At 42.7% G+C, this 22,584-nt stretch overlaps 3 protein-coding genes and 1 long non-coding RNA gene across 5 annotated transcripts; 2 read left to right on the top strand and 2 right to left on the bottom strand.

The window, feature by feature from the left end:
* Window positions 1-4,129: 4,129 nt before the first annotated feature.
* Window positions 4,130-5,315, top strand: LOC108131127 (uncharacterized). Its single transcript, XM_017249858.3, has one exon. It carries the CDS (start codon window positions 4,168-4,170, stop codon window positions 5,188-5,190), a length of 1,023 nt encoding a protein of 340 aa, XP_017105347.2. The 5' UTR covers window positions 4,130-4,167; the 3' UTR covers window positions 5,191-5,315.
* Window positions 5,316-6,835: 1,520 nt separating this feature from the next.
* On the bottom strand, window positions 6,836-15,910 carry LOC108131392 (uncharacterized). The gene is made up of 8 exons (XM_017250261.3): window positions 14,876-15,910; window positions 12,139-12,255; window positions 11,892-11,979; window positions 11,291-11,709; window positions 10,540-11,237; window positions 10,314-10,484; window positions 10,101-10,254; window positions 6,836-8,011 (listed from the first exon to the last, which is right to left on the bottom strand). Exons 1-8 carry the CDS (start codon window positions 15,227-15,229, stop codon window positions 7,466-7,468), a joined length of 2,547 nt encoding a protein of 848 aa, XP_017105750.2. The 5' UTR covers window positions 15,230-15,910; the 3' UTR covers window positions 6,836-7,465.
* LOC138925845 (uncharacterized) lies at window positions 14,143-14,719 on the top strand. Its single transcript, XR_011442082.1, has 3 exons — window positions 14,143-14,278; window positions 14,344-14,528; window positions 14,583-14,719. It is a non-coding gene; the product is annotated as an uncharacterized lncRNA (long non-coding RNA).
* Window positions 15,911-20,122: 4,212 nt separating the features above from the next.
* On the bottom strand, window positions 20,123-21,929 carry LOC108131113 (phenoloxidase-activating factor 2). Of its 2 annotated transcripts, none has more exons than XM_017249846.3 (2): window positions 21,728-21,929; window positions 20,123-21,681 (listed from the first exon to the last, which is right to left on the bottom strand). In XM_017249846.3, exons 1-2 carry the CDS (start codon window positions 21,884-21,886, stop codon window positions 20,821-20,823), a joined length of 1,020 nt encoding a protein of 339 aa, XP_017105335.2. In that variant the 5' UTR covers window positions 21,887-21,929; the 3' UTR covers window positions 20,123-20,820. The 2 variants fall into 2 exon arrangements, with proteins under 2 accessions (XP_017105335.2, XP_017105336.2); XM_017249847.3 differs by having other exon boundaries at window positions 20,123-21,672.
* Window positions 21,930-22,584: the final 655 nt, after the last annotated feature.

The raw sequence follows: 22,584 nt of genomic DNA, 5'->3' as shown, positions 1-22,584 counted from the left end.
ATCCAGCATTCAGGATTCAGGTTCCAGCATCCAGCAGGACACGACAGCGACAACGACATTCGGCTCAGCTGCCCGGCTCGTGGGCTGATTAAAACTGATTTATTGCTTTAAATGCAATTTACATAAAAATCAGACAATAAGTTCGCCTGAAAATCGACGAAAACTGTACGTTTTTGGCTCAGTAAGTTGTAAATATTCAACACTGTGTATGTGGGTGGTAATTCTACTTTGAAAAGAGGTATTAATCGTACCTTTAATTAAAACTCAAATACTGTCTTATTTGCATTAGTAACTTGATTATTTTTTTGGAGAAACATTTAATTAAATTAATGACCAGGATTTCCGATTGCTACTTTTTTCCATTTCCATTATAAACCAATTAAGTTTCTCGGTTACTCCATAAAAGCCAGCAGATTGCGTTCCAGCGAAATTTTTGGGTAATTTAGGAGGAGAAGCTCCGCAAAATAAAGTGATGGGTCCTGCGGCTGGCCGCATATGTGGGCCAACTTAGTGGCAATAAGTTAAATTAGCATAAACTTAATTAGCATAAGAGTGCCGGGCCAACTGGGAGACAGATAGAGGCCAGGTGGATGCCGGTGGTGCCCGGGTGGGTGGTCGAGTTCAGCCCCCTATGCATATTTCAGAGCAAATCCGCAGCGCATTAAAAGAAAATACGTGGCAAAAAAAAAGAGCGAGTGCAAAAAATAAAATAAAATGCACAGCAAAACAATGAAAACGTGGCAAGCAGCAGCTAGAGCACCGAGTCAAGGGGATTGTTGCCAATGAAGTAACGACCGCACACAATGTTGCCGAGGTTGGAGATTCGAGGTTGCCGGTTCCCAGTTCCCAGCCTCCCAGCTCCCAGCTCCCGGCTCTCAGTATTCAGTTCGCTAAGTGACTGCTGTTACACATTTAGCCGGGACTGATGGGATTGCCCGAGTGCGAAATGGAGAAACAGATACGGCCGGTCCGGAGATACAGATACGTTTACACTAAAAGAGCTGGTGGGAATGGTTGCCCCGCCCGGTTGGCACTTTCATATGAACAAATGTACACAGGACTACCTGTTCTGGCATGTCCTGGCCTGGTCCTGGTCCTGGATCGAGACCGAGCCAGGTCTGCTCCCCAGACGATAGCCAAGCGAATGCGACTAGATAAAAGCTGCCGCACTAAATCTGTTGTATGTGCGCCAAGGGGATCCCAGTTCTGGCATCGCATCTTTGGCAACGCTGCGTATGAGCAACGCTCTTAGAGTGCCGTGTTACGCGTGAATCTCCTCCTGGATTTGGCAACTGCTCCTGCACATGCAAAATAATGCGTTCGCGATTTTTACGCTCGTTGAGTCTACTCAGGCCGAATGTATTTTTAAAAAAACATGTTAGTGGAATCCTCTTATCCAAGAGCTAAGACTTATTGGTTGAGACCTCACTGAGAACTGAAAAGCCTCTTGGGGCTTCACAGGTTGCTTGTCACTAAAGATCCTCCCCCCATTTTTACATCCATTTTTATATCAATTTTTTCATCCGCCGTAAAGGTAGAAGGCCATCATTAATGCAACCATTATTTCACAATTTATTATTGCTTTTTTTTGCTTATCTTTGGCAGGCCTGGTGTGGGCCAAGTTAATTTCAGAGACCATTTTACGTGGCGCTATTGGATAGAGTTGCAGTTGCACTCGGACCCCGGCCAGCAACACATTTGGTAAGCAATAAATTGGCCAAGCAGCCAACGTGGCCATCATCTACTTTAAAAGCATTTGTTGCCGTACCGCCACCCAAACCGGCACACCGCCCTCCGCCTCCAATCAGGAGCACTTTCAGGAATCGCCTCCGCCCTGCCGCCTCTTGCCGCAACACTCGAAGCGGCGACGCTAAAAAGATACCGGAAATGTTACAGGAAACAAAATGACTTAATGGCCGCGATTGCAATGGCAACGGCACGGCATCGTTTCCAGGCACAGTGCCCTGGTCCTTACTCTTGCCGTGGTCCATGGCCTGCTCCTGGCAGTCCAAGCCATTCATGGCAGTTGCCGAGGTCAGCACGAAGCATAAAGGAAAGGTTATCATCTGTATGTGATGCCCGCAATGCCCTTTCGCAGATCGATGTACGGTTTATGGCCTCATTTTTTATGTTTTTTTAACAAGTAATGTTCTGTTAAGTGATTGATTATATAAATTTACAAATTTTCTGAGAAATGTCCTCTATTGTTAGTATATGCTTAAAATTAACTTATCTTATAGGTAACTATTAATTAAAATGTAGTCACATTTTTAAGAATATTAAAAGAAACTCCTACATTTTACAGTAGAATTGTACATATTAGTATTTCTGTTAATATTTTTTCATAATCATTATTATCATTAATCATAAATATTATTATATCTTTATCCATAAGACTTTAATACGACTTTAATTTTATAAGACTTTATTTGGTTTAAGACTTTAAATACTAATTTCGAAAAAAAAGCAATCAATAAAATAACATGCCGCAGAAAAATACAAAGTTTCCTTGCAAAAAAAAAGTTTCTATATAAAAGTCAATTATTTGAGAAAGTAAATTAAAGAATACGCAATCTGAGCTCCAGAAGCTTATTGAAAAGCTGGAAAATTGTGATGCAACTTCTGCCGCCCTGTCAGATTCAATATGCTCCTTTGGCAGCTCATGTGAATTTCTGCCATTTCTGCCGTTCAATAAAGCACAGACGCCAGCACAAGTTATCCTTTTGAATCGGGCCGATGATGAGCCACAAAATGAACAAGGTGCCGCCCATCCGGTCTATCCCCTACGCCCACTCCACGGCCTTCATCCGTGCCACCTGATCCACCCTTTTCCGCCCCCTTTGGCGACCATGTCGACGTAATTGCAATGGCCGCATAATTATCATAAGCTTAACGGGTCTGCTGGATATTGGAACGGTTTTGAGGTTTGGATTTTCTTTTGTGCCGGAACATATTTCTAATTAAATTAATTAAGCGAAACGAGAATGTGGCAAGTATGCAAGCCAATTAGTTGAAAATGCAAAATTAAATGTCTGCGCTGCCCGACTGCACAAAATAGGAGTGTGATAGAGATAGGAGACAGGAGAGAAAAAAGAGAAAGGAATAGAGCGAAGAGGGGGAGCGCCAACTTATTGTCCCTGGAGCACCACGTTTGTGTCCTTCGTCCTTCGAGGCTCTTTGTTGGACGCTCCGACAATAATTACGTTGAGACATGTAAGCTTTTGTCCGTTTTTGCAGAAATGCGTGTGTCTGTGTGCGGCAAAGTTAATGACAGCATAATTAAACAAAACTAACAGCAGACTAATAAAATGTTTATACTGCATGTCGCTCAAGGCCTCGCCACATCGCCACGTCGCCACATTGCCCCATGCCTCGCCCCTGCCTCACCTCCTGCCTCAGATTGTACCTGCCGCCCAAACATTTGTCAAGCGGCAATTAAAGCCATCATAAAAGCAAGCACAAGACAATCACTACACTTTCCCCGCCCTGGGATGACTTTTGCATCCTTTGAGATGGGGCATGCCACAAACTACACCCACCACACCCACACCTTTTGTATGCCAGCCTGGCGGGCTTCGAAATACCATATACATTTCAGATTTACTATACAGCAAAGTTTAACCTTTGCTTTGTGACCCAATATGTGGGTGAGTGTATTTATGATTTTGAAAATGCATGAATTCCAGGAATGTGCTTATCTTCCGCATAGTGGGCCACAATATTATTCAGACGCTTGCCAACGAGATAATATGAGTTTCAGGAACTCTTTAGGTCATATTTGAGGTCAAATAATAGGAATTAATCTCTAGATGACGACTCTAAAAATTCTTAGAAAGTATAAGTATGTTTAATATTAAAAAAAATTACATCACAGCCGGACATTCACTTTACTCTCCAAATATACATATTTGCATTTTGAAGAAATGTTTCATTCGATTACTTTGATGGACCGTTATCCAACCCGCATACACTATTCGTCGACAGGCGTGACGTTAATCGCGGAAAGCGGCTGTTTAAATATTAACTAATTTAATAAAATGCAGCTACTGGCCAATATTTAATTAGGTGGACCACCTGCATAGATACATAAATGGAATGTACCCGGGGCGGAGCGTATAAAATGGAACTCCAAGCTCGGGGGGTGATTAGGCTTTCCGTGGATCGACAATGCACTCGACCAAGCCAGCACTGATACTGCTCGTTCTGGCCATTGGCGCCAGCTGCGTGGTGGCCACCCCTCGGCCAGGCCTCCTCGACGGCGTCTGGCAGGAGCTGGGCCACGCTGGCCAGACCATCGTCAACGGTCTGGTTGAGGCCGCCACGAACGGATCAGAGATTGCCGGCGATTTCTTTGGCCAGGTGAAGAACTCCACCTCCGAGTACCTGGAGCAGTCGGCGCATTACGCCCAGAAGATCGCCGATGCCCTGCACAATGCCGTTATCCAGAGTCTGGGCGACTTCTCCGACGCTGTTAAGGATGCCGCCGCTGCTCTGCAACGCGGCATCAGTTCCTTGGCCGATAAGGCCAAGCGCCAGGCCCTTCAAGATGCCCTGAGAACCGTGCTGGCCCTTCAGAATGCCACCTCGGATCTGGAGTCTACTCTGGACAACATCACTGCCCAGCTGGAGGAGCAGAAGCAGAAGCACGCAAAGGAGATCGATGTTGCCTGGAATCAATGGGCCGAGGCCCAGTTGGATCGCGTCGATGAGCAGACCAACGGCCAGGGCAACGACGATGCCGAGGATGTCCTCAACGAGTTCCAGAACCGCTACTCCGGCTACATCCACGACTGCCTCCAGCATCTGCAGATCCACGTGGCCCTCTACGAGCAGAGCGTCCACCAGACCGTCTCCGGATACCACAACGCCACCGACGAGCTGATCGTCCAGATCCAGCTGTGCCTGGAGTCCAACTCCGGACGCGGCACCTGCCGTCGTAACATCAACAAGGCCGTGCACAAGCTGCAAGCGGCTCCTAGGGATCTGCGCAGCCTGAAGCTGAAGGGTCTCGGCCTCCTGGCCGTCGGTCTGGATGCCAGCGGCTGTGTGGGCCAGACCCTGGCCGAGCACGAACTGGAGAAGGGCAGTGTGGAGCGCAAGCTGAACGAAATCATCAAACGCAATCAGGCATCAGGAACCACTGAAGCTGATGAGACCACAGCCGACGACTCTGAGTCAGAAGAGGACTAGGAGCACTCCAAGATGAAGATCACAAAAATCGCGACACTATATTAGCCTAGTTATATTTTACTTTATTCGGTGTGGGGTTAAAAGGGAGTAGAATAAAAAATCTTTTTTCAATGCAACAAATCAAAGGTGTTTAACAAAAGAGGTTCTCCTCAATCAAAGTTCAAGATCTGCTGGAAGAAATATACAATTTTAATGATTAAACAACAAGCACACCTATGAGGGAAATAAGGTCCTCGTTCAGCTTACTGAAACCGATTAACTTCGTCAATGAAAGGACACATTTTATGCGGTTTGCTAACGCATTCAGTTTCAATTCAGTTTCAATGCAATTACGGCCATAATGGACACGAGTTGTGCAATTTTTTGGGCTGACCCAAGCACAACGTGCATTGACTGACCAAATGGCTGAAAGCCTTCGATTTCTGGTGCCATTACGATTCAAAAGGCCTTCTGAATAAGAGGGTTAAATACTAATATTACGAAAAAGAGGAACTGGACTTCCCTATACTACATGTTTGGAATTAGTTTTCGTAGTTTTCTTGGAAAAATGTTTATAATGTCAGTAAGTTTCGGACGTGTTATATTCATTTACATTTAATTGATTTATTTTAACCCATATTCAAATATTTGTATGTATGAATTTTTTTTTAAATAACCAAAAACATAAAAACGCACTTGGATAGAAAGACCAGACAACACTGCGTATGAGTGATAATTTTGAGCTTGGAGTTCTGACTATTGAAAGTTTTTAATAAACTTTTTATACATGGGAGTAGCACAAAAGGTAGCACATTGCCTATATTTTTTTATTTTTAATTTTTTTAAATCAAGAATTATAAAAAAAACTACAAGCCAGACTTTTGAAGTCGTTAGCTCTAAAATCGCTAAGAAAAATGGTATAAAAAATACACTCAAGGACGTTCTCCTTTTTATGAACACAATGAATGAACTCTCTAAGGGGATTCCCCTTAATATAAAAGTTACAAGCTTTGCTATAATAAACGGTACAGTTTCAAAGCTTGTACATTTAAGCAAAAGCTTCCTAAGCTCTTTCCAGCAAACTGACATATTTTTTAAGTACTGGAATAAATATACAAGCTTATAACAGACTTGGAACCATTATAATTTTGGCATACTTGTATATGAAATAACTTGCTATAGATTTAGCAAGGATTTAGCACAGTTATACAATTTTTAACCATAAAAAAAGGTCCTTAAAGCTTACGACTTTTGCCAGAAAAAACCATAGTATGTCCTGTTAAAAAAAGTTGTACCTTTATATTATACCTTGTTATAAAAGGTTGAATAAAAGCTTTAAAGTAATTACAAGAAATATCCATCCGCTTCTGATATCCCTTTAATTCAAGAAAAAACAAAATTTCAGTTTGCTTAATTTTAATTGTATTTATTTCTTCAATGTTAGCATCTTACGAACTACTGACCCAGTATGAGGTTATTTTTACTCTTTTTAATGTGGTATTTGATACTCTTTGCGCGCTAAGCCAAACAAATCAGTATTCAAGTTCGAAGCATTGAAAATTCGTTTCAGTTATTTTGTGTGGCGTCTTAACTAATTTATAGTTATATTAATTTATTATTGCCAGACTAGCGATGAGGCCTAAACTATCATTAGCCCACTGATGCATAGCTCGGAGGACCTATTTTTCCCAAACTAAGAGGCAATGATTTGCGATCGAAAGCGTTTTAAAACTAACAGTTCACCGGGAAAATGTGGCATCTTAATTATTCTGTGTAATTTTTATTGCTGCCTTTTCAGTTTTAATTGCTTAGACTACAACACGAAACAATGGCTTATCTTATATATATAAATATACATACATATATAGATGCGTGTTTTGATTTTTAGGAATATTTTGAATTTAGTATAGGAATAATTTTGCATTACGACCACCGAAAACATTCAAAATATAGTCTCCAAATGAAGCTCACAACGCTAAAGAAATTTAAGGATGTGCTTAAATAATTAATACTGTTGGCAATAACGAATAACACAGATGGTATCAATTGCTCCACTTTCGGGGATATCGTTGCTAAAATGTTGCTTTGCTAGTTTCTTATTCTATTGCTTTGGCTTTTCTTGTATTTTGTTTTCAGTGCAGTATGGCCCTTGTTGGTAAAACTTAAAAATGAGCAAATATTCATATATTTTGAAATAGTTTTTGAGCATCGGGGCAATGGACAAATTAAATCGCACAACCTAAACATTTTTACCAAACTAATTGGTAAACTAAATATTGCCAACCATGTCCCACACTCATTGATACTCAACCCGGGCCACGGGCACTCCAAAGTCGTTGATCTCGAAGACGATCAGCTTCCGTTTCTTCCGGACATTGGCCGATGGCTGGGATTGCTTGGGATTCGCCATCGGCTTTGTCGTTGTGTTTGGATTCGATTTCTCCTCCTTCGTTGTTGCCTTGGTTGTCGTCGTTGTCGTCGCAGTAGTTGCTTTTGTGGCTTTCACAGGGTCTTCTGGCTTCAATCCTTCCTTCATATCAGTTTTTATCGTTGTTGGCTTTAGGTTTTCCTTTTTGGGCTGATCCTGTACCTGCCCCTCCGGGGATTTTTGTGGCTGCCCCTCGGCGGACTTCTGAGGCTGCACCTCGGGTGACTTCTGAGGCGGTTCCTCGGGTGCCTTCTGTGGCTTGGGCAGCGGTGGCAGAGACGGCAGGTCACAACGCTGGCGAAGATGCCGATACACGGCATCCACCCGCTGGACCAGGCGGTTCACATACTTCGTAGTCGTGCGATCCACAATCGAGGGCGCCTTAATGCAGTCGTTGCCTCCGAATTCACACACCTGAAGAGAGTATTTTCAAATATATTACCATATTATTAAAAGCAAGAAAAGAAAGCAAGCTTCAAGCGGAGCCGAAGTTAATAAACCCTTGCGGCTAAGATCGGATATTAATCGCAAATATTGCATATAGAAGGCCAGTCGTTTTTAGAAATTTATTATAAAACCTGTTTATTAGAATATGATACCTGAGCTTGGTAAAGCTTTACCAAATACCATTCGATTTTTCATGGCAGCTATAAAATAAAGTCGACTTATCCTTTGAAATTTGGTAGGTCGAATGAAATGACACAAAATAAAATATGTAGGAACTTCCAAAATTCATATCGTTCCCGAAAGTTCAGTTATAGGGCAGCTATAGCATATGGCCCACAGTGATGGCTATATCTTCCCCAATTCTCATCCGATTCTCAAGCGAAGTTCCTTAAACGATTTCTAGATCGATTCTCCACCATTCTGCATCAAAATCCTGAGACAAAATATTTTTTAGATTTTTCGTCCATTTTTCGTGATGGGATCCCTTAAAAATGGTGTTTTCCCCTATATGGCGCACAGGGATGGCTATATCTTCCCCAATTCTCATCCGATTCTCAAGCGGAGTACCTTAAACGATTTCTAGATCGATTCTCCACCATTCTGCATCAAAATCCTAAGACAAAATATTTTTTAAATTTTTTGTCCATTTTTCGCGATGGGATCCCTTGAAAATGGTGTTTTTCCCTATATGGCGCACAGGGATGGCTATATCTTCCCCAATTCTCATCCGATTCTCAAGCGGAGTACCTTAAACGATTTCTAGATCGATTCTCCACCATTCTGCATCAAAATCCTAAGACAAAATATTTTGTAGATTTTTTGTTCATTTTTCGTAAGGGATCCCTTGAAAATGGTGTTTTTCCCTATATGGCGCACAGGGATGGCTATATCTTCCCCAATTCTCATCCGATTCTCAAGCGAAGTACCTTAAACGATTTCTAGATCGATTTGCCACCATTCTGCATCAAAATCCTGAGACAAAATATTTTTTAGATTTTTCGTCCATTTTTCGTGATGGGATTCCTTAAAAATGGTGTTTTCCCCTATAGGGCCCACAGAGATGGCTATATCTTCTCCAATCCTGATCCGATTCCCAAGCGGAGTACCTTAAACGATTTCTAGATCGATTCTCCACCATTCTGCATCAAAATCCTGAGACAAAATATTTTTTAAATTTTTGGTCCATTTTTCGCGATGGGATCCCTTGAAAATGGTGTTTTCCCTATATGGCGCACAGGGATGGCTATATCTTCCCCAATTCTCATCCGATTCTCAAGCGGAGTACCTTAAACGATTTCTAGATCGATTCTCCACCATTCTACATCAAAATCCTAAGACAAAATATTTTTTAAATTTTTTGTCCATTTTTCGTGCTGGGATCCCTTGAAAATGGGGTTTTCCCCTATAGGGCCCACAGAGATGGCTATATCTTCTCCAATCCTGATCCGATTCTCAAGCGGAGTACCTTAAACGATTTCTAGATCGATTCTCCACCATTCTGCATCAAAATCCTGAGACAAAATATTTTTTAGATTTTTTGTTCATTTTTCGTGAGGGATCCCTTGAAAATGGGGTTTTCCCCTATAGGGCCCACAGAGATGGCTATATCTTCCCCAATTCTGATCCGATTCTCAAGCGGAGTACCTTCAACGATTTCTATATCGATTCACCACCATTCTGCATCAAAATCCAGAGACAAAATATTTTTTAAATTTTTCGTCCATTTTTCGTGATGAGGTCTCTTGAAAATGGAGTTTTCCCCTATGTGGCCCACAGCGATGACTATATCTTTCCCAATTCTCATCCGATTCTCAAGCGGATTACCTTAAAAGATTTCTAGATCTCACCCGATTCTTTGACTAGTTCGCGAAGAAACAGACAGACAGACGCACATGCTCATATAACATTATACATAACGCACATTATATAAACTCAGGAGCTGATCCTGATCAAGAATATACTTTATAGGGTCGGAGATGTCTCCTTCACTGCATTGCACACTTAAAAAAAATTATAAGGAGCAATAAGGGTATAAAAATCATTAATATCCTCTTACTCGATAGTGCTGCAATATGGCCTCCTTGGGGGGAACATTCAGAGATCCCTTTCCAGGAGCGAATTCCCAAACAAAGTGATTTCCCGCCTCGACCACTGCCTCCGGTTTGCAAATGTACTTGGATCTCTGCTTCTGGGGATGTAACTTATAACGCCTAGATAGAGGAAAGATGAGTACAAGTTTAATATTAAAAGTTATGTAAGAAATAGCCACCTTCGGGTTTTCCTCTGGGTCACCAGGGATGCACGAACACTGGCCAACTGGTCGCCGCCGCCTTGTATTCCGGAACTGGCCAGCGGGTCGTCCGCAAACTGGAGATAGTAGAAGGCATTCTGGAAGGAGTAGGCTCCAGTATTGCGGTTCCTGAAGCGCTGATTCAGGGAGCTACAAGAAAATAGGGTCTAAGTTAAAGCCAAAACTCTTTTACGGAAAAACTCACCCGATAAGGTCGTTAAGGGTGTCCGTGTACCGTGGAACAATAAACTCATCCAGATCGACCAGGGCCAGATACTTGTAGCGATACATGGTCCGGTAGAGGCAGTCGTTGAGGGCCGCAAAGAGTCCTTCGGTGCGAATCTCCTTCTGGCTGCGCATCCGAAGGTTCCACGGCAGGATACTAACAGTGGGGCGTTGGTAATGTGCCGACTGGAGGATGCGAGGTGTAGCATTGATTGCCGCCTCTGCCGGAAGCAGGGGCTCCAGATCAAAGGCCGTCAGGGAGCCAGGCACCAGGCCCTTCTGGTAGCTCTCCAACACACAGGAGGCATGGGGACCCAGGGTGTGGTTATAAAACGTGAAGTGAGAGACGCCCAGCAAAGCGTAGAACTCCAGGTACTCCATTAGATACAGTGCCTGGTCATAGTTGAAGTGGAAGGGCTTTACGCAGACGGCAATGCGGTCGGGAATATTCTCGCCACTGGGAATCGACCGGGCCGAGGGGGGAACTTTTGGATTACTCGCATTCCGGGGGGCAAAGTCCGGGTCCTGGTCTGTGTTGCGCAACGTGAGGAGGTTTCCCGGCGGCGCCCGAAGACGCGAGACCACACTGACGTACTGGGGCACAGCCAGGGGCGGGGTACGAACCGGGCACAGGATGAAGCAGGCGCTGTACTTAAGGTTCCAGTTCTCACGTATGATCTGCAATGATTCCATTTCAGATTGCCGCTAGATGGAAGATTAACAGAACCTACCTTCACGCGGGCCATGACTGTAGCAGAACTGTATTTGGCACGTGCTGAGGAGCCCGTCTCGGTGGCGTTGGACGGAGCCGGACCATACCAGAACCGGCACCACACCCGCTCCGGACCCCTGGTCTTGGTGGCGCCCACCACTCGCACCAGGCGTGCTCCCTCCCGCCGATCAAAGTAGGCGGAGTAGACAAAAAACTTGAACCTGGTGCCGTTGACAACCTGCCAGGCACCGTCTGTGGGCCGAGTGCCAAATGGGAAGTGTGGCAGCGTCTCCTCCACCTTGCCGGGCAGCACCTGGCCCCAGGGTATTAGCGGTACATTCACACCAAACGGCCCCGCCGCCGCTCCGCCTCCTCCCGCGCCGCCTCCTCCATTGAGCAGCATCCCCGCCAAGCGCTGACCATCGGCGCCTGCGGCTTCTGTGGAAATTGGGAAACGGATGAGACATGCGGCGTATACGTAATGTGCCATTGTCATCGACATCTCCTTTGTTAGCAGCGGAGCACAGGAGCAGCGGAGCATCGAAGCTCCCCAAATTGAATTACTTTGGCTCATTGTGCGCCGCTGATTGCACTGGAGATGATGTGGCGACGCTACTCACCTTGAATTTTTAGTTTATTGTCACGGAGCTGTATAAAACCTAATTTATTATCACTCAAAATGCTGGCATCCAATAGATCATAATCTTCCTGAAATGGAAGGAAATTGTATCTTAAGTTTGCCTTAAAAAACAACTAAAAAATCAAAAAAAAATTAACAATTCTATGGCTTCAACAGAAGGACATCCTTTCCTTTCTCACCGGTATTTGCAAACAGAAAGTAGCCCAAATTTGCATAAAAAATCTTACCTTCACATTATCATAATCCGGCATCGAGTCGCCCATCCGTCCGGCCAGACTGCCGCCTCCGCCGCCCGCCCGCATGGACAGCATGCCGCTGTGGGTTCGCTCGTCGATCATAAAGACCTGCGGGAAAACGAAGGCAGACCATTTTAAAATTCAAGCTAATTCCTCCTGGCTTTTCATCCTTGCTGGCCTTCATTAGAAGCCGACCAACTGACTTTATAATTCTTTTTAATTAAGATACGAACGGTGCACTGTTTTGATTTTATTAACATTTTTTACCAAAAAGTCGAACGGAAAAAGTGACGCAAATTTTTAATTGGAAAAAAGGTAATCTCTTTTGTTTGATTCCTCTTCATAATTAACATTTCAAAAATTATTAAAAACGGTGTAACACATCAAAGAATATGTAAAAAAAATTAACTCAGCTTTTACAATAAGATATGATCATCTGTAGACCATATAGGGAAAAAGACCATTTTCAAGAACAAAGGAAAAAGGACAAAAAAACTAAAAAAATATTTGTCTCAGGACTTTCATGCAGAATGGTGGGGAATCGATCTAGAAATCGTTTAAGATACTCCGCTTGATAATCGGATGAGAATTGGGGAAGATATAGCCATCTCTGTGGGCCCTATAGGGGACTTTATGTTTAGTAAATGACTAATCACCGATTATATAGAAAACACTTGTAGTAAGTATGTATATGTATCTTGTATGTATATTAATAAATATTCCAAACTTTCAGCTAAGATCAATATTTAAAACAAAACCCGAAATTAATCTAACGAATGCATTCGAATGTGACCTTTAATACCCTTGCGAAATTCCGAAAATGTTCTTTTCATAAACGATTACGTGGACATACATAAGCTGTGAGTCACTGTACTTTTCGTTGTTAGACAAGCGCGGATTATTTTTTATTTAAACTTTGCCCAGAGGCCTGGAAGCACGCAATGGATCCGCGAAATTTAGTAGTGATTTTATCCGTTTTAGTCCTGAGTGACTTAATTGTTGGCGATGTACAGTATCCTGAAAATAGTTTAACTGACCAACTGGTTAAGGGTTTGAAGTGCAGTGGGACTTGTTTGGAAGTAGTAAAGCCTGTACTAAATCACTTTCGAGAATTAAAAATGGCTGCCGAAAATAATTATGAATATAAAACCGAGATTATAAAATTGCAAAACAAAGTTGAAATAAAAGATCAGCTAATAAATACATTGAACGCGACGATTCAAATTAAAAATAACCAAATGCAAATATTAAACGATTTATTCAAAAGCAAAGATGATCAAAAAGAAACAATAAACGCTCTGATCAGAAGCAACGAAGCCCTTACAAAAGCAAAAAGTGAAAGTGAAGAGCTGATAAGCTTCAAAAATAATGTTATTAATATTAAAGACAACCTTATAATTTCATTAAAAAAACAAATAGAGGAAAAACATGAAGAACTACAAAAACATCGTAAAGACAAAGACGAAGATAAGAAGAAATTACAAAGCTGTTTGGAAAATGTTATTAAAAACAAACGTACTTTGATTGAAAAGGATCAAGAAATACAGGAGACGACTGACCAAAATAGTCTCATGACCAGTCGAATAAATGATTTATCCCAAAACTTAACTAAAGCAAATAAAAGACTGTTCGAATTTAATGAACAAGTAAACGCCTGTACCACCGCTGAAAAAGGAATTCACAACATAAAGCTTCCGGGAGTTAGTGCATTCGCGGCTCCTTGCAATGGGTCAGGATGGACGGTGATTCAACGACGAATCGATGGAAGCGTGGATTTTAACCGGAGTTGGACCGAATACAGAGATGGGTTCGGCTATTTAACGGGAGAATTCTTCATCGGCCTAGAGAAGTTGTACCAAATAACGCAATCGAGTCAGTACGAACTTCTCATCAGTCTAGGAAAAGTCAATGGGTCCAGAGATTTTGTCAAGTATGATAACTTCAAGATTGGCAGTGAGGAGAATTCCTATCGATTGGAATCGGTTGGAAATCCCACAGGAAAGGCAGGCGATTCATTCATATACCATTTGAACATGAAATTCTCGACATATGATAGGGATAATGACTTAGGGGATGGAAGTTGCGTTAGTAACCATGGTGGTGGCTGGTGGTTTAATAAATGTGGATTTAGGTATACCGTAAAATATACATTTTTTTATATAGTTAAAATATTAAGCTACATTCTTACATTTACAGCTCCCTAAACGGAAGGTTCTACAAAGATGGCAAAATGAAGGATAACATATTCGGCATATATTGGGGCAGTTGGCAGAGTTACGACTATAGCGTTTCACTGACATTTGCCGAAATGATGATAAGACCCAAACCCCTTTGAGAAGATATCGGAATGTGGAATTTCGGAGCTCTCATCGCAATAGCAGGCAAGCCAATCGTAAAAGTGTCTATAACTTTTCTTAAAAAATCGTACATTTCAGGAATATTTATAGGATCGAAGGCCAACTTGTTACCTTGAAACTTGCCTTGAAAAAATGTTTATTTTCTTTATAACGTTGTTTTGTTCAATTTGTCATTTTAATGGCTGCTGATGGTCAATAAAAACAATATAAATGCATTTATTTTTTTTTATTTTTAATGCCAAATTACAGAACCATGCAGCCTATTATATTCCTATTCCTAAATTATGGTCGCATAGGTAAGGTTCTTCAATTCGAGAGTGTAATGTTTGGTTTAACAAGTTAAATTAAGACCCCTGGATTCGGACACTTACCTCGGTCAGGATAATCAACCCGAACACGGCAAAGAAGGTGATGACTATCAGGAAGCTCATTCCGGATCTCTCCCGGGTGCCCCACTGTTTCTTGCCGCGCTTCATGGTCGGAGTGAGCGTAGTGCGTCCTCCGTGGTGGTGTGCCGGTTGGTGGTGATGTTGATGCTGCTGATGTTGCAAGTGGTGCTGGTAACAGGCGTGGGAGTGCCCCTGCTGCCCGTAGGCTGACTGGTAGTGCCCCAGCAAATGGCTGGAGGAGCTGGCGGAGTTCAGGGAGGAGACTGAGCCGATGGAGCCGGCGGAGCCCCCCGTGGATTGCTGTTTATTTCGAGGGGGGCTCCGGCTATATGGCATTTTTTTTGGGGAGGGGGTGCAGGTATCTCAATATTAGTTTCTGGACTCAAGATGACACGATATCCTTTGATTATTTTTGTTGTTTTTATTTTTATGCAACAAATTTTTTAATGATTTTATTTTATTTATTTACATTTTTTATGATTTTTTTGGAAGTGATTTGTTTATTTGCGAATGAGCTTAGCAAAACAAGGAGTAAAAGGAGAGAGAGAGCTGTGATTTGTGATAAAACAACTCGAAAGAGCGCAGGAGAGAGTACTATCTCTCTCGCAGGACACTTTTTCTTGCTGGCCAATTATTGAGGAAAAATCAATAAAATCTGTGCAAAGTTTTGACTGGATTATATCGTGGAAAGCTGATATGTTAAATGATTATCTTCCAGATTACATGTCCGTTGACTCAATTCCAACTTCAAGCGATGCATTTTCAATTATTTTCACTTGGTACTTGTGCTCTTTTCAATGTAATCACCTTTTGGACACAAGCACAAGTTTTCCCGACGACTTCAAATTTCATTGGGCTTTCCCGATCATTTATTGCTTCACTTTTTTTGAAAATAACAACCTTAGAGTTGTGTTTTTAGAATAATTTTATTTAGACTTGTAAATTTTTGGCATTGGTGCGGCACTTGAACAAATTTTATTTGCTTCGGCAACAGCAGGAAAACAATGCGGCACAGCTGGGCAGCTCAAGGCGAAGGACATGCGCACAGGACATGAGGACATAGAAAAGCCAAAGCAGCTGATGCCAGACATTGCCGTACTTTTATGTTATTTAAATTATTCCACAAGTTAATTGATTTTAATTTTTCTGGTTATCTAAAAGGCTTATTAAAAGTACAAAAGAATTCGGGAGAAAAATATATGCTAATAGGTATTGCTTTCTTTACACTTTCTTCTGTAAAAATTCTATTTTAGGATGAACTTTTCGAGAAATCTATATCCAATATAATCTATATTTCAGCTTAATCCTTGGTACTTAGTTTTACTTAGGGGTTTTCTCCCTCAAATAATAGTAGGTATTAGAAAAATGATATATTATATTACATCTATTACATCTAGTATATAATATATAGGAAGTATTCAGTTTCTTTTAGAAATATATTAAATAACCGAAGTGTATTTAAATATTTGGGTATTTTTTTACTCTTTATGTAGTTATAACGTATAACACACATACCTTAAACTATAAATAATGTTTTATATAATATGATATCTTTGTTCTTAACCCAAAATATTAAATATAAAATATTATGACTCCAACTTAAACGCTTAAAATGAAACTAAATAGTTGACGAAAGGACTAATCCACCGACAAGTTACAGTAGCTAGATTGACTGCTTTTGGTATGTTTTGATTAAATATTAAATTATCCCTTACATCTAATATTAACCATACTCTACATAATCATCACTTAAAGTAAAGAAAAAAGTGATGCGAACATCTAAACCCAATGGCCACATGAAGGCAACGTTCCATTCAATGGCTCCCATTTCCGGGCCAACTTTTTGGCCAAGAAAGGCTCTCAGACTGGGTATTCCCACAAAGCATATCATTGCCGGTAGCTGGGTTTTAGCCCCCGCCCCCTCGGCTGGACAAAAGGAATTAGCGGAAACAATAAAATTTGGCAAACTTTTGAAAACCAATAAATTCCAAGTGTTTGGAAATCAATTGGGAACAAATTGCAACAGGCAGACAAAAAGGGGTGTAAGAAAATTGATATGGATGTGGGAATATACACTCCTATGGTGGTATGTGTGCTTTTCTGGCCAACAGACTTTCATATATTCATATATATGTATACGTTTCAGGGCATTTTCCAGGGAAAATGTTCGCCCAGCAATCGCAAAGTTGGCAGAACAAATATTCAAAGAAAAAGGTGCTCCAGCCGTGGGGGAAACAAATACTTTAGTTCTTCCAACTTTTGTCATTCAATGCCTTTGGAATGTACTTGGCTAGTCCCAACAATAGCCGAGTAATCACCAGATCTTGGTATAGAATTATTTCTTTATCTGTCAATCTTCAGGACTTTCATAAGGACTTCCCCCTGCCTTAAAAGCCTCATATTTTGTGGCTTAGAAATAAACAAAATTTTTGGGATGAAATTAATGCATTGCAAATAAACACAACCTGACCAGAATAGACAAATTAATTAAGGTAAAATTGAAATATGGAAACTGAGTAAATATTGTTGGAAGAGTTGCCAAATGATTGCCCAGAAGATACACAGCCCGACATAATTGATTTCATTGAAGGCACTTGATTGCAATCGGTCCAATAGTAAATATCAGTAGATGTTGGCTTCTATTAGGGCTATTTCACCGAAATGCTGCAGCATGTGGTGGGAAAATAACGAAAATAAGGTAAATTTGAGTAAAGACAACCGTACCGAGGATGTGGAGCAACTCATCCCAGGGCTAAGCCCACAAAAACCCACAAACTCTAGTACATCCGAGGCTGCACCTCAAGTGAGATTAAATAAAATTGCAAGAAAATTGAAATGAAAATGCGGCAAGGCAAACACAAATTCGAGACAAGTTATAGCAGCATCTATGCGATACTTGCCCCTGCCACCGCAACTCGGTGGCGAACCGTTTCTGCTTCCCCAAAAATATTTCATTTATACAGATAGAGAGACCTACTTACATATATTTGCTGGCAACTTTCACGTTGAAGTACCGGTGTGGCAGCTTAAGTTAGTGCCACACCACCCTGCTACCATTCCACCTCTCTTCCGATATTGCCCGGGCATAGGCAACTTAACTTTGATGAGTTTGCAAAGTAAAATCCTATCCAGGTGAAGGTACAAGGACCTGCGGACTTCCCTCCACCAACGACTTCCCGCGCCGGTGCTGTGTGCAGTCGAGTGTGTTTGAAATTATGATTAAAATAACGAAAATGATGAGCCTCAGTGGCAAACAAGTGCGAGATATTACCTCGATGGCCAAAATATGAATCCCAACGTGCATTTGGTAGCAGAACCACAAAGCCAAACTAAAACTTTTCCAAACTTTAAAAACCTTGCAATCACTTTTAAGAAAACCAATACATAACCGCCAAGAAACCCACATAGCATGCTTCGAGGCATTTCATTAATTTCACTTCATTTTGATGCTTTCGTTATCCTGCGAGGGAGGGGCAGGATGAGGACAATGATGTCTGGAAATGGCTTACAGGACTGCGGGCGCACATTCGCCGGATGCGCGGGTTGTTTGGTAATTTCCTTAACGGAAGTGCATGGATCTGGTGCAGGATCTGGTGCATTGGGTATCCTGGTCTGGGTCTGGGTCTGGTGATGGCAAGCCCCCAGCTTGGATAGCTGGTCAGTTGGGTATGTTTCGTTTGTCAGACTATGCTGAAATTTGTTAAAAAAAAAAATTTCCTACACAAGTTTCCGTTGCAATAAAAATCCGACTAATCTCGATCCAATGGCCGGTGAACTTTAAGCATTTATTTTCCAATAAATTTTCAATTGATTCGATATTTGTAGACAGTCTACTCAGGGTGAAAATTCAGAAAACTCACAGAAGTGGAAGATTTTGGACTTTAAAGAAAAAGCTTTATAATATTAAATTATATACAAATTTACAAATAAACAGTTTGTTCCTACATGGACTACTATCCCCAGGGATAGAAACAATATTGAATAAGGGCCCATAAATGCCTAAAAAAAAAGGCTGTTAAGTCAAATGAGCAGAATGAGACATAAACTTCATATACATATTTCTATAATATCTTTAACCATACGCTTAGTCTTGTACCTACGCTTAATACAAGTACAAAGTTTATATAAATAAATTAAAATAATACACCCCACAACTTATCAGAAGTCCAATTGGGCCAAGAGCCAAAACTCTACCATAGGCTAAAAGAAAAAATAAAAAAAAAATACAGAAAATCGAGAACAAAAATTAGTAAGTGAGTGGGCGGTTGTCCTCTGGGGGGAAAAAAGCATCAAACGCAGAGGCCACCAGTTCGAGACGATTCCGACATAAATTCAATGGCAACGACGGCAATAAGTGCATTAGCAGCATATTTCACAGATTGGCAGACACGTCGCTAGATGTGGTCCCGTGGCCAGGACCGAACGGGCCAGAACCGAACCGAACGGTCCAGACAGTTGCCAAGACCAGGCAGTAAGCCACAAATTGCATGAGATCATAAATATTTCAAGCATAAAGTACAAAATATGCAAAAGTTTTCCATTTTCCTTTTGGCCCTAAGTTCGCTTATGCTTATGGTTTTCCTGTTGCTTTTTCTCTTCTTTTCCATTTCCATTTGCATCGGTCCATTTTGGCCAGCTTTTACTATTGCCAATGCCAATGGCACTGCCCGACTTGGCTCTGGGATGCTGGATGTTGCCCGGTTACTGTTGGCCAGATAGGGCAAAGGACGTCAAACGGAGTAAGAAAAATATATTGCTAAATTCTCGCACACAGGAAACGGCAACAGCAGTGTAGCAGTGGCAGTGGCAGCATCAGTGAAGCAGTGGCACAGCCAGCGGGTGGACAGCGGACAGGAGCCGATGTCCGTGTCCGTGTCCGAGGTCCTCTGTCCGGCACGTGCATCCACTACTACGCCAAAATGGCAAGCGGAAGTTCAAAAGAGCAAAGAGCATGTAACGGTGGCTCTTCTCCTTTTTGGCCCTTTCCCGGTCCCCGGGTATGGCCAGGCGATTGCGGCCAACAAATTTGCAATAAGCAATTTTTCAATTTTCAATTTAGGCACCAAGGACAACGGCGGCCAGTGGGTGTGGGTGGGACAAGGATATGCAAAACAGCGGCTTCGTATCGCCGGGCCATAACTCAACAGGAGTTGCCAAAATCCGATTGTGACCAAAAAGGACAAACGGGAATCCTGCAATTGACCCAAACCGTCACTCAACCATACCGCGTTATTAATTGAAAATTCTTCTAAAAACTAGAAAATAATTAATTTAATGCCAATCATGGAATTAGTTGATTAAATTTTATGCCAGCGGCGACACATTAATATTTATATTTTAATTTCAATTATTTCTTATATTTTATTTGCCGCCAGCGCTGGACAATCACCAGAAAAGCCAGGAGGAGCCACATGATGGCCGCCACATAGGGATATGCAGAGGCAGCCGCCTCCTCCGCGGTCTCTGAACTTTTCAGGATAAAGACAAAGTTTTTGTACCTCTTCTCGCACTCGATGCAGCCCCCAAAGTCCACGTCCACGAAGTCATCCTCGAACGGCTCGTCCCACGAGAGCATTTTGGACAGAACGGGATCCGGCAAGAGGCCCGTCAAGTGCATCAAAAGGGAAATAAGTGGCAATGCCATGGGAGCCCAGACTAGGTACTATATGAAAGTTCGAAGGAGACTGCATCCGCACAACTGCCATTCGGTTGGGGCCTCACGGTGGCTTTTATATTACGCCAGAGAAGATATGTTTAGAGAATGGCCACCTGGTCAGGTGGTCAGCTGGTCAGGTGGCCAGGTATACCAGCGTATTCCAAGTATTCCCTTTAAAATAAATAAACAATTAAATGCCCTGGAACGGCATTGGTTTTAGGAGTGGCTTTCATTAGGGCTTAGATGTCTGGTAAATAATTTCAGGTTCAGGTTACACCATATATGGCCTTATGTCGAGATCGCGTTCCCTCAGCCTCAGGTCGATCCACTGCCGGTAGAACTGGACGTTTGTGAAAATGGCCAGCAGCTGGGGGCCATCGCACTTTGTCGGCCTGGCCAGCAGTCCCGCCAACACGAACCGATCTCCGTCGCCAGGTAGTGGACACATCAGCGGCACTCCGCTCATGTCCACGTCCTGGCAGATGAAGTCGCCCTTGTCCCCGCCGGCGCACAGGAGGCTGTCGTTGAGGGCGTGGCGTCGGCCCAGGTAGCTCAACCTTAGCTTGGCTCGGCACTGATCGCTGGGCAGGGCGTAGAGTGTCCAGCGTTTGGGCAGGATGGCCGATGCTCCAAAGTCGCGACGCTGCCATCCGGACACATAGCACTGACTGAAGTCGTAGACCATCTGGGGTGGCGGCAGGCAAATCAACTGAATGTTGGGGCTTAGCTGAAAGGGGGAGTCCTTGTCCACCAGCAGCAGGGCAATGTTGTTGACGATCGGAGTGGTTGTGTAGTTGACATGGAGGAGCACCTCAACCACCGTTCGCTCTTGGCGGGGCAGGGGCTCCAGTTCCACGGCTGCGTCCCACTCTCCCGCCACCAGGCGAAGATTCGGGAGGGTCTCGTTCTGCACACAGGACGCTGTCGTGATCATGGCTAGAGGCGTGATGAGGGCACCACTGCACAGGTAGCCTCCAGCTCCAAAGACGGCCACGGTCCACGGAAACTCTCCGAACCTGGCCTCCTGCTGCTTGTAGCCCAGGGGCCGGAGGTAATACCAGAGATCCTGCCGCCCGCCGCAGGACCAAAAGCTTAAATTGACTGGGACTTCTGGGGTGTCCAGCTGTGAATCCTTACCGAGCCTTTCAAAATATTAGTCACATACTTTTATAACTCACTGTGTCATTTTGATTGCAGCACTTTTCCATGTAGTGACACTCCTCGTCCAGCTGTGTCCTGCTGCGATCCGGGTAGAGTATCCCGTCCAGCACCAAGCCCTCCTTGCACTGCTCGTAGGGCACACACTGTCTATCCAATCCGCAGTCCTTAAAGGCCATTACGAAGCCCAGGAAGGGCACAACCACGACGGGAGCGACCCACATATCACCGGATTCTGTCTCACCCTGCACTTGAATTGTGGTATTTATAGGCCCGCCATAGGTCAAGCCGTGGGCCTCAGTCTAATTGGGTTAAATATAGACTAAAGTGCAGCCAGTGTAATAGTGCCGTGCATTAAGGTGCTAAAAATAGCCATCACTTGGGAAAAAAGGGGCTGGACCGGGAGCAATCAAATTTAGTTTCCGACGACAATTGCGAAAAAGAATAAAACAGAATACCTCTGAGAATATGTACTCTCCCCTGAAGGTATAAGGAATATTATAAACTTTTTGAATTTCCAGAAATTTAATAAATAAACACTCAAGATATAAAGATTTAAAGAGCATCTGCTTTATGCTCGATTTCTTGGATGTATCTTTCACAACAACACGTATCCGTATCTATTGCCGAGAAATATATTGGGGACGGGGCAGGACGGAGGTGGATCAGCTGGACACTGGATCAACTTTTGCGTCACATCTTATGTTAATGCACAATCGTCGCCTTAGTGCACGTAAATTGAATAAAATTACGACAAGTTTTAATACACAAAACTTGTTCTTAGACAGAAGTGGCTTCCATTCAGTTCGATAGACATACAACTCAAGTGGAGTACTAAGAGACACATTGTACATGTGTTGCAATTGTAATTTGTTGC

This window comes from Drosophila bipectinata, chromosome 2L (genome assembly GCF_030179905.1).
Source record: "Drosophila bipectinata strain 14024-0381.07 chromosome 2L, DbipHiC1v2, whole genome shotgun sequence".
NCBI lineage: Eukaryota > Metazoa > Arthropoda > Insecta > Diptera > Drosophilidae > Drosophila > Drosophila bipectinata.
Note: the sequence above shows the minus strand (reverse complement) of the source record. Positions and strands in the feature narration are given on the sequence as shown.